General features: G+C 43.8%; 1 protein-coding gene across 1 annotated transcript; it reads right to left on the minus strand.

The window, feature by feature from the left end:
* Positions 1 to 4,135: 4,135 nt before the first annotated feature.
* On the minus strand, positions 4,136 to 11,862 carry CENPQ (centromere protein Q). Its single transcript, XM_019613424.2, is given in 10 exon segments — positions 4,136 to 5,368; positions 5,783 to 5,860; positions 6,096 to 6,215; positions 6,870 to 6,999; positions 7,380 to 7,448; positions 8,387 to 8,501; positions 8,864 to 8,924; positions 11,092 to 11,135; positions 11,138 to 11,246; positions 11,712 to 11,862. Coding segments are annotated over 9 exon segments (852 nt in total). The 5' UTR covers positions 11,244 to 11,246; positions 11,712 to 11,862; the 3' UTR covers positions 4,136 to 5,239.
* Positions 11,863 to 12,362: the final 500 nt, after the last annotated feature.

Here is a 12,362-nt window from a genome sequence, read left to right on the forward strand (position 1 = left end):
TGCCTCTGAATTGTAAACATTAACTGACGTGCATGAAAATACCGGGCAGGTTCCACAGAAGGCAAAGTTCAAAAAAGGATTTGACAATAGAACAGGTATCAAAAGTCGTGAGAACAGCTTTAGAAAATGAAAGATGCTATCTTGTTTCCTCAGAGTACGCCAAGCAAATTAGATGTTTGCCTTTCTACCACATATTCGCCTTTAAATAAAACACACCTCTGTAATATAAGAAATCCAATGGAACAAGAAATCACAGAACCATCAGTGTCAGAAAAGACCTCCAAGATCATCCAGTCCAACCATCCACATACCACTGTTTCCCTGCTAAACCATGTCTCTTAGTACAACATCTAAACGTTTCTCGAACACCTCCAGGGACAGTGACCCCACCACCAACCTGGGCAGACCATTCCAGCACCAGACCACTCTTCTGAGGATTTTTCCTAACGTCAAACCTGAATCTCCCCTGGTGCAACTTGAACCTATTCCTTCTCATCCTACCATTAATTGTATGGAAACAGAGGCCAAACCCCACGTTGCCACAACCTCCTTTCAGAGTTCTAGGGATTGTGGTAAGATCTGCCCCAAGCCTCCTCTTCTACAGATTAAACAATCATAGAACGGTTTGAGTTGGAAGGGACCTTTAAGGTTACCCAGTTCCAATGCCCTGCTATAGGCTGGGACACCTCCCTCTAGACCAGGTTGCTCACAGCCCCATCCAGCCTGGCCTTGAGTGCTTCCAGCCTGGGAGCATCCACAGCCTTAATGGGCAACCTGTTCCAATGTCTCACCACCCTCATAGTAAAGAATTTCTTCCTAGTATCTAGTCTAAATTTACCCTCTTTCAGTTCAAAACTATTTCCCCTCATTCTATTACTACCTACCTCTATTAGAAGTCCCTCCAAGGCTTTCCTGTAGGCCCTCTTCAAATACTGGAAGGCCACTATATGGTCTCCTCAGAGCCTTCTCTTCTCCAGGCTGAAGAGCCCCCAGCCCCCTCAGCCTGTCCTCGTAGGGGAGGTGCTCCAGCCCTCTGATCATCTTCGCAGCCATTCCAACAACTCCATGTCTTCCTTGTGTTGGGGATGCAGTACTCCAGGTGGGGTCTCACAAGGACAGAGCAGAGGGGCAGAATCACTGCCTTCAATCTACTGGTCTTTTGATGCAACCAAGGGCATGTTTGGCCTTCTGGGCTGTGAGTGCACATTGCTAGCTCATGTGAAATCTTGCATCGACTGACACCCCCAAATCCTTCTCCTCAAGGCTACTCTCAAGCCATTCTCCGCCCAACCTCAATCTGTGCTTGGGATTGCCCTGATGCAGGACCTTGCACTTAGCCCTGTGAAACTTTATGAGGTTGGCACTACTTCTTGTTTGCCTTTATGACCCTGGCTAAATTTAATTCTGCCTGGGTTGTAGCTTTCCTAACCTAATCCCTGGCTGCTCAGATGACTTCTCTGTAGTTCTCAGTGACTCCTCATAAGACTTATTCTCAGATTCCTCGCAGCTTTGTTGCCCTTCTCTGAACACGGTCCAGGGCCTCCATGTTTTCTTCTAGTGAAGGGCTAAAAACTGAACACAGCACTTGAGGTGCATCCTCACCAGACTGAGTACAGAAGGACAATCACCTCCTGCTTCTGCTGGTTGCACTATTTCTGATACAAGCCAGGATGACATTTGGCCTTTCTGGCCACCCAGGCACACTGCTGGCTCACATTCAGCTGAGTATTAATTAACAACCCAGGTCAGTTTCTTCCACACTCTTCCAGCTACTCTGCCCCAAACCTGTAGAGTTGCCTAGGCTTGACGTGACCAAAGTTCAGAACCTGGCCCTTGGTCTTGTTGACCTTCATCCCGTTAGCCTCATCCCTGCTATCCAGCCTATCCATACCGCAATTATCTTACAAATGAAGATTCTGAAGGTGTAATGAGATAACTGAAAGCATGATCTCAGTGCTTGAAGGACTAGGAGATTATCCAATTACACTGTTTTTTCCTGAGAGCGCACTTTCACATAACATAAGTCAATGCCTGCTGGGCACACGGTTGTAATTATGACAGTACTTCACCTATTGGACACTTTGGGTACAGCTGTCTGAAAAAAATCTCACCTTGAGAAGAAACACAAAATCTTCTTCCACCACACGACATTTGGATTTATAATGCAGCTACTGATCTTCTGCAATGATGGAAGACTTGCAACACTACATCCCTGTACATTTGTTTCATTAATATAGATGCATCCTACATGTCTACCACAGATAGAGAAGAAATTAAGTTGTTTACTTGGGACACAATATTACTGCTCAGGAAAAATCTTCATCCAAGTTGACTTTAGTCCAGAAATCCAAGATCATTCCTGAATTTTCTGTAGCTATAAAACCTTGGTGAACACAGCACACAACCCTGGCAAATATCTGCTGCATTTGCAGTGCGCTTTCTCACTCAAATATTGCATAAGCACTGCCTGCAAATCCCGGCTGGCAGAGGCCTCCCACCTCCTGGTGATGGTAAGAGGAAGTGGAAATAGAGCAAATGTAAACCCTGCTCAATCCCACTTCACACTTTGCTCTCCCCAGCAGGCAGAGTGGGAGCTGAGCAGTACTCATGGCTCAGGGCTGCCACCCAGACACATCAGGACCCTTTGGCCTTTTGCTGTTGCAAAGAACATTGCTGCTTGCTGAGCCATTACCATGAAGCGCATAGGGGAATTTTCCCCTCACCAAGAGTAAGAGAAAGATACCTCTGCATGCTTTTTGCTTTTCCTGACTCATCTGTTGACAAAGCAAAACAAAAAGTTTATGGAATTGATACTGCAAAGAGAATTTTTCCCAAACAAAAGCATATACTACCAGAAACCTGCTCACGGCAGATGGGAAGGCTGGTATATCCCAATTGCCACCACTAATCAACTCACACAGCTGTCGCCAGCAGACTGAGGGATGGAAAAACAGTGGCACTGAGCAACACACAGAGGCAACCTGCCCCCCAGTCAGAGAGGAGGTATGTTAACAAAGCAAATTGCTGAAGCTCAGACTGCTCAACACCTTGGTGTTTAGTTAAGAAAATATCTTTCAGCATTCATTTGACCAAATGGGAATCAACACTTTGAAAGGGTTGATAACTGCAGGACAAGGGGATATGGTTTGTAGTTGAGGGAGGGAAGATTTAGGCTGGATGTCAGGGGGAAGTTCTTTGCTATGAGAGCGGTGAGGTGCTGGAACAGCTGCCCAGAGAGGCTGTGGATGCTCCGTCCATCTTTGGAGATGTTCAAGGCCAGGTTGGATGGGGTCCTGGGCAGCCTGGGCTGCTGTGAAATGTGGAGGTTGGTGGCCCTGCCTGTGGTGGGGGTTGGAGCTTCATCATCCTTGAGGTCCCTTCTAATCCTGGCCCCTCTGTGATCTTATGACCAAGTTCTCCCCGCTCCATGTACTCATTCAGCAAATGTAGAAATTAAAAGAAATAGAATACTCCATTCTCCAATCACAGTTGCCTTTTTTTAAAGCTCCCACTTGCATTTTCTCACCACGCTCTACATCACATAGCACTGTGTCAGCACACACATAACTATATGGAAGGGCAACACTCGTATTTGAGTTTATAGCTACATTTATGTAAGGACAGCTCTTGTAACTCTGCATCTGGAAGTATTTTCAGATTAGAAATAGACATTGCACTGACAGACCACCCGAACACTTAGTTGTTCTCTCATAGTTCTAAATTGTAATAACAAATTCGAAGTTAGAATAATTAAGCTATGCAGTCCCAACCATAAGCTCAGGTGACACCTCCTCCTATGCCCTGAGTTTTTGTTCAGTGCTCAGTTGACCTTAATAATACTAACATGTATTGACATTTTGACCAGGACTTGGTAACTTACACCATAAAGCAGAGTCTGTAGAAGTAACATTAAAATATTATTAGCCAGAGCATGCAGAAGGATGCTTCATTTGAGCACAAGGTAGAGCTGATATGGAATACAGATTTATATTCTTGCTGTATCTCAACAATTCTGAGGCTTGTAGCTCATCCACCTAAGCTAATATTTGTGAAACTGAAGTTTCAGTTACTTTCAGATGCTACAGAAGCAACTTGGGATATTCTGCAACCAAAGCAGGAAACAGGACAGAAAGGATAGATCTGCAAAGCTTCTACAAGTTTTATTATTATTGTGAGACCCCTCTCCTGCATCAGGGAAATGAAGGAAAGACTTCCCTCATTAAAATTTGCAGCATCTTATAAACCATGTACAATTATGTCAGTAAGTGACACCCTCAGCAGAGTTATCCAAACTATTTAGAAACATTTATAACCTGGTTTTCCTTCTCCTAAACATAGGAGAAGAAATTATGAGATGATTATCTCACGTTTTATTAAGGTTATCAGTAGCTTGTAAGCAACAGAACAAGCATCTGTGCGGTAAGTCAATGTAAAGAGCACTATGTTCCAGCTGGCAGTTTGGCTAGAGAAAGCACTATTTAATAACTCAACCATTTATGATAGAAACTCTACCCTGAAAAAAACACAGGAGATGAAAGGACATGTAAAAATGGATGTTTGACTTCATTTTCTTTCTATAAAGCTGGAAAATAACTGGCAGTGAATGAAATGAGGCGAGCACAACTTGCAATTTAGAAATTTGCTCTATAGTTTTCTTACCCACTTTCTCCAGTCATGAGCATAAACAACATACAAGTGTATTTTTAGAATTGCTGAATATGAAAATGTAAATATAAATTCATATTTTTACCAATTCAACAGGAATTTTAATCTCCTGCTATGGAGACTTCTTTAAGTTACTTTTAAATAAAAAGTTGATAAGGAGACTTGCAACTGAGTTATGTGATAAGCATATTTGTACTTCATTTCAGGTTCAAAGATGGACTTAATCCCAAAATAAGTGTTAGTTTAAGAAGCACTGCTTTCAACAATTTACAGATAAAATACAAAAAGTCCAAATACAACAGGTAACTTTACTGTATGAAATTACTTAAGGATACACAGGTGCCACCTTCCTCCCTCCCTTCTCCTGGGACAACAGATTTCAACATTAGAAGAAGCCATAATAGGTCCAAGAAAATAAAATGCAGATACAAATCTACAGCTTGTATTATATTCAGCAGCACAATAGTAAAGCCATTAAGAACAAAGTGCCATTTCCATGACCAGTGTTCCACTGTACCACAGAGCACACTGGCATAAATCTTGTTTCAGAGAAGACTCCAAATGTTTAAGTTTCTCAAACAAAGTCCACCTTCTCATAGATCTTTTCCATGAAGGTCAACATATTCTTCATATCAGCTGACTGCTGAATGGTGTTCATATCCTCTAAAAGACCCTTCTGATTTTCTACCATCAAAATTTCTTCCTGAAAAGAAAGAATAATAGGCAATAAAAAACTGATTACGTTGAGTCCAAAAGGAATTTCACTCCATCACACTTTCATGCAGTCTAGCTGTATTTAGATACAGCTAAAAATAATAGAGATTCAAAGGCACAGAATGAGATAGACTTCCTTCCATCCATAGATATGCTTCAGAAATGATTACAAGCTCCCTGGAACCATAGGGTTCCAAACACATGGCAGATACTCCTTTAAGTGGCATGTTTTCAAGGACTTTGTTCTGTTTTTAAAACGGTTATATGTTCTGAACAAAAAGAAAGAAAAAGAAAAATCTTTCTGCCAGATTGGCCTTTCTAGCACTGGTTAAGTGATAAACAAACTTTCTGTTGCCTTCCATCTCTTAATCAAATTGCCTCTGATAATATACTCCATGCTCACCTGCAAAGTGGGTGCCTGTAAACTGCACTTGGGAAGTTCTGGAAGGTGAAGTTCTTTAGTGTCACCTTCCCGGAACAGCTAGAAGGGAAAAATAAATAAAACAAATAAGTACAAACAAATAGCAGACACACAAGTAGGAAAATAAACTGTCATTACATAAGTTGTTTTTTTTTAATTTTGCAACTGAAGTTGAAAAACTGAAAAGGTACATCCCTAAAGGCCTTCCTTATACAATGTTCTCTGCAAAACAGCTTGGCTCTGCTAGCTCTTAAAACAGTTTCTCCTGTAATGCAGCAAGACCTACTGTCAGTACCTTCCTGGCCTTTCTTTCCTCTTCCTCTAACTGGCTCTTGAGCACCTGGATGTCATGCTGCAGTCTCAGTATAGTTTCTTCTGTGTGTTCTGCTGATTTCTCAGCTTCATTTATTTCTTCCTAAGATGAAATACAAACAAAAACAGAACAACATCAACTTTAGAGATGGTAAGACTTCTGTATTTAAGAAAAATCCCTGAACACGTTGTCCTGAAGAACAGGAAAAAAAGAAACAAAAAACCAGAACAGCGATTGAACTTAAAGATTCTTTAATATCTTCACTAGTACTTTGCAAGTCACTGAGGGTTTCCTGTCTCTTCTCCAAAGCATCAGTCAAGAAACCGAAAAAGCCCCACAAACTAAAAGATACTCTATAGCAAAGGTGGGTGACAATGAGAAACAGCAGACTGCATCTTCACAGCAGCACAGGCATTGCCAGCAGCCCCTCTAATAATAAAGAAAAGTGATAGGACAAGGGGGAATGGTTTTAAAGTGAGACAAGGAGAGGTTTAGGTTGGATCTGAGGAGGAAGTTTTTCCCCCAGAGGGCGGTGAGGCACTGGAACAGGTTGCCCAAGGAGGCTGTGGATGCCCCATCCCTGCAGGCATTCAAGGCCAGGCTGGATGTGGCTCTGGGCAGCCTGGGCTGCTGGTTGGCGACCTGCACACAGCAGGGGATGGAACTGGATGAGCGCTGTGGGCCTTTTCAACCCAGGCCATTCTATGAATAGCAAGAGCTTCAAACTTATTTCCTTCCCCTCTGCACATTTCGTACCTGCAATTGTACCAAAGCTGTTTCATTCATCTCAAGTATTTGTTTCTGTGCCACTTGAAACCTCAGGACATTGTTCAGGTTGCTCAGCTTCCCTGAGGGTACCTTTAAGGTCTTGAAGACTCTCAGCACCCTTCATTTATAAAAAGAAGAAAAAAAGAGACTTGTTAGTAGGTTTTTTTTGCAAAATAAAAAGAAAACTAACTAATAACTTCCCTAGGGAGAAATAAAATGGTTTAGCACAATTGCTGCCAGTGAAGTAAAAGGATCAAGATGGGAAGAAAAGCTGTCTTAAATTATTTTCCAAAGTGGAATTCTAAAATTCATTAATTGTGGGTTAGCAAACATGATGCTTGTCTACAAGAAGGGCACAAAAGAGGATCTGGAGAACTACAGGCCTGTCAATTTGATCTCAGGACCAGGGAAAGTCATGGAGTAGATCTTCTTGCCTGCCATTTTACTGCATGTACAGTAGTAAACCAGATGACCAGACCCAAAATTATAATTTCTTACCTTTCTTTCAGCAAATTGAGGTGTTTCTGAACATCTTCTTTTCCCTTACTTTGTTGGCACAAAATAGATCTGGAAAGAAAGGCAAAAATTTTATCAGAAAGCCTGAAAACATGAAGAACACTTCAAGACAAGTGAAAACAGTCAGAACTTCTCTAGATGAAAATTCCCAGCTTCAGGCAAAGTATTACATCATACATCTTCTGGCAGAAAAGGACATGAGGAGGGTTTTGGTCAACAGCCACATGAATGTGAGCAGTGAGCCCAGTGGCCAAAAAGACCAATGGTGTCCCAGTTCTCATCAGAAACAGTGTCCAACAGTACTAGGGACTGTCCCTCTGTATTCAGCACAGATGAGACCATATCTCAAGTACCGTGTATAGTTTTGGACCCCTTTCTGCAAGGAAAATACTGAGTTGCCTTGATTGAGCATGTGCAGAGAATAGCAATGAGACAAGTGAAGGAGTGAGGAATATGATGAAGATATATGAAGAGAGGCTGAGGGAAAAAGAGTTGTTCAGTTTGGAAAAGAGAAGGCTGAAGGGAGACCTCATTGCTTTCTTCAACCTTCTGGAAGGAGGTTGGAGCAAAGTGGTTGTTGGTCTCTTTTCTCAGGTAAGAAATGATAAAATATAAGGAAACAGACTCAAGTTGCACCATGGGAGGTTTAGATTGGGTACTAGGAAAAATTTTTTCATGGAGAAGGCAGCTAGACATTGGAACATGCTGCCCAGGGAGGTGGTTGAGCATCCAGCCCTGGGTCTCTTAAATATATGTGGATGGGGTGTTTAGGGACATGGCTTAGTGGTTGACATGGTAGAAATAGGCGATGTTTGGCCTTGACCATAATGGGTCTTTTCAAAACTAAATGATTCTATACCAGGTAAAATGCATCTTGCCAACTACATCACCCAGAAGAGCTCCAAAGCTTTCCTGACCTAGGAAGTATTATGATTCTCAGTCTATTCCTTGTGAAGCAGAAAAGAATCACCAGGATATTCAGCACTTACAGTATTCCTGAGTCCATCACACTTTCCAGAAACTTCCTGCTGCTCTCTGAGAGCGGTTGCCATGATCCTAGCTTAGCACTGGATAACTTCACCTTTTTTGAATGACCTTTTTCTCCTGATAACACAAAGGTAGAAAGGAAGAGAAATGGTTTGCCCGATCTTGGTCAACAGCCTCACGACTCAGCTCACTCACCTCGCAGACAAAGATGTAATGGTTCACATTTTTCCATCTCTCAAAAACGTTACATCAAATCCATCCACATTATGTGGTGCTTACTTGTTGCAAGTGACAAGTTCTTTAACAAGCACAAAATAGAAACAGGTTCCTTCCTACACTAAGACTGTACTGCAAATATTCAGTTACTGTTCAGAAACAAAACCCTCCAACTTATTTCAACGACATACCGTAAACATCTATGACTTCAACAGGGCAGTTACTTATATGAGACAAAAAATAAGGAAAGAACACAATCTGACCTGGAGAGGAAGAAGAATCCTCATGTTCCTCATCTTTCCTTCTGACTGCCTGAGTGACGTGCTGAAAAGAAATATTTATCACAAACGCTGTAATTTTGAAACATCCTTTTCTGTGCAATCACTTATTTACTACCAGAAACCTGCTGTCAAATGTGAAAGCACATCAGTGCCTGACTAAAAAAAAAAGGCTTTCTGAACCATAACACTTTAATTCATCTCAGGCAGATTAAGGAAAGCAACTCATTCTTCTCAGTTGCTCCTGTTTGAAGGATGGCTCATGAAATACACAATATTTTTGGCTAATTAGGGCTGCGCTAACTCAAGTGATGGCAAATTATTTTCTGCATTTTCATACATTGGCTAAACTCATTCCTGTGAACAGAGAAAGATATGTGGCTGTGCTTTCCATTCTGATACAGGAATTTGAGAACAGGTTTCAAGATTGATGAAAAAGATTTCAATTGAGATGTTCAATTTTTTGGTATTTGCAACTACACTTTAGTTAACACTGATATATTATTTGCAGATTTTCAAATGGGTTGTACGGGATTGCAATCAGACATTCAACTCAAAAATCAGATTATGTCTCTTTGTTAGACTTTTTTTAAGCCCTGTCTTTCCAGGAAGAGGTGTTCCCACACTCATGCCTTATTCATGTCAACACTTTTTGGCAGTACATACATTTGTGAACAACTGTTCTCAAGGATGAAGCACAGGAAAAATAAAATTTCACTGAAAACCTGTGACAAACATCTTGAGAGCTCACTAGGAATGGCAGCCATTGCCATCAAACCTGCCTGATGTGTTAATGTCACAAAAACAGGGCATTCATCCCTTTGGTTTTACGATTTTGTTGCTCTCTCTCGTTCTAGGCTTGAATAAAAATATATATATAAAAAAAAAAGAAAATAAAAAAAATTGTTGCTTATACACATCAACTACAGTACATAGAAGGGTTGCTCTGAAAGTAATGCCTCCTGTTTTATTATGTTGGCCCATGATATCAGAGGCAGATGTTGCTGGGATGCCAGTAGAGGTTGAACCTTACTATCAATATCCCATCACATACAGACATTACAGACAATCTGACAGAATGGCATCTGACATGGAAGTGGAAATGAAGCAAAGGTGTGTCGCTGAATTCCTCCATGCAGAAAAAATGGCCACCACAGATATTCATCAACACTTGCTGAACATTTATCTGCAGTACTGTGTCCAGGTCTGGAGTCCACAAAACAAGAAAGACAGAGAGCTGTTGGAGAGGTCCAGAGGAGAGCCACAAAGATGATCAGAGGGCTGGAGAACCTCCACTATGAAGACAGGCTGAGGGAGCTGGGCTTGTTCAGCCTGGAGAAGAGAAGGCTGCGGGGTGACCTCAGTGCAGTATTTCAATACCTAAAGGGAGCCTACAAACAGGAGGGGAATCAACTCTTTGAAAGGGTGATAACAGCAGGACAAGGGGAAATGGTTTGAAATTGACGGAGAGGAGATTTCAGTTGGATGTCAAGGGGACGTTGTTTGCTATGAGAGCAGTGAGGTGTCGGAACAGGCTGCCCAGAGAGGCTGTGGATGCCCCGTCCATCCCTGGAGGTGTTCAAGGCCAGGTTGGATGGGGCCCTGGGCAGCCTGGGCTGCTGTGAAATGTGGAGGTTGGTGGCCCTGCCTGTGGTGGGGGGTTGGAGCTTCATGATCCTTGAGGTCCCTTCCAACCCAAGCCATTCTGTGATTCTGTGATTTATGGAGACCAACCAGTGGATGTGAGCATAGTGGGGGGTTGGTGGTGCATATCAGCTGTGGAGAGAATGAAAGTCACCTCCTCTGGTGCAGAATTTCAGGAGGGTAGCATGAAGGCTCTTGTTCATGACTGGTGAAAATGCATAGCTAATAGTGGTGGTTATGTTCAAAAACAGCATTCTGTAGCTAAGAATTTGCTCTATCAAATGGTGGCACTGTGCTCACTTTATCTATTATACTTTCCATGGAAATAAAAATGAGACATTGCTTTGTGAGCAACCTACGTATTTTATATGTGGCCAAAGACAATTCCTAGTTGTCCAGCCAAAAGGTTGGACCCCATGGCCTTGGTCAATGTCTGTAAGGACATTTTCTCAAGAGGAGTAACTTTAATGAAGGATTCATCATTAATGACACCAGAAAAGCAGGCAAAACTCCCTCTTTCTTTCTTTGGTTATTTTTCTAGCTTGCTTTACCCAAAAATAATGATTTACCTTTCTTTTCTGATGATGTTTATTCCCTTTGCCCCCTGTTCCCTTTTCTGGCTGGTAGGTCCTTGCAGGTTGTGTGACTTAGTGGGTCTTTTTGCTGTTCCCCCATCAGCAGTCACTCCCCTTTTACCAGAAGATGCTCGGCGGCGTTTCATGATCTGCAAGCCACACGGAACAGGAAAAAACAACACAAAAAACCCACCGACTCAATTTCATACAGCCCAAACCATGCATCAACGAGCACAGGGCTGTAAAAACCAAGAGGCACAGCGTGTTCCAGTGCTCTGTCACCCTCATAGTAAGGAGGTTTTCCCTCACGCCCACATGGAGCTTCCTCTGCTCCAGCCACCACCCGCTGCCCCCCGTTCTGTCTCTGAAAGGAGACCAGCCCAGACCAGCCCTCCCACTCCCAGACAGGAGAGAATGGCCACCTCTGAGCCAGCACGCAGACTACAACTCCCAGCATGCACCGGAGCCCGGGGCAGCAACTGTATACACCCGCCGAGCGCAAAGCATGCTGGGAACTGTAGGTTTTAACTGCAAAACCCCCCTCCCACTTTCCCGAGCCCGTGCCGGATAATACAGCACAAATATCCACCAATCCCTCCAGCGCCTCACCCTACCCGAAGACTCACCACCCCGCCGCCTGCTCAACGTTCCCACCGCCACCGATTCGCGTCAGCCCGCAGAGCCGTTAGCAAACCGTATCCCGCGCGCAACCCAGCGCATGCACATTAGCAGCCACCGCCCCCCGCGTAGAAGGGCGGGCACAGGGTGGGAATGCGCGCATGCGCACTGCCTCTCGACGCGCATGCGCAGTGCTGCGAGAGGCGCGGGTACCGTGAGGGGGCTGACAGCAGGTAGCGGGGCTGCGGGGACCGGGGTGGTTTTGGGGGCTGTCCCGATCCTTCCAGTTCTCTCATTCCCCGCCGAACAGGGCTGGGAGCCTTCAGGGAGGCCTCAAGTCGGCGTCCTCGCTCCTATTGGCCGCTGAGGGGGTGTGTGTAGGGCGGGCTGTGGGACCAAACGGGGCTTTGTGGTGTCTGCTGCCTGGGTAGGTGTGTGTGAGGAAATGGAGTTTCACAGAATCACAAAACGGTTGGGTTGGAAGGGACCTCAAGGATGATGAAGCTCCAACCCCCCACCACAGGCAGGGCCACCAACCTCCACATTTCACAGCAGCCCAGGCTGCCCAGGGCCCCATCCAACCTGGCCTTGAACACCTCCAGGGATGGACGGGGATCCACAGCCTCTCTGGGCAGCTGTTCCAGCAC

This window comes from Meleagris gallopavo, chromosome 2 (genome assembly GCF_000146605.3).
Source record: "Meleagris gallopavo isolate NT-WF06-2002-E0010 breed Aviagen turkey brand Nicholas breeding stock chromosome 2, Turkey_5.1, whole genome shotgun sequence".
Lineage (NCBI taxonomy): Eukaryota > Metazoa > Chordata > Aves > Galliformes > Phasianidae > Meleagris > Meleagris gallopavo.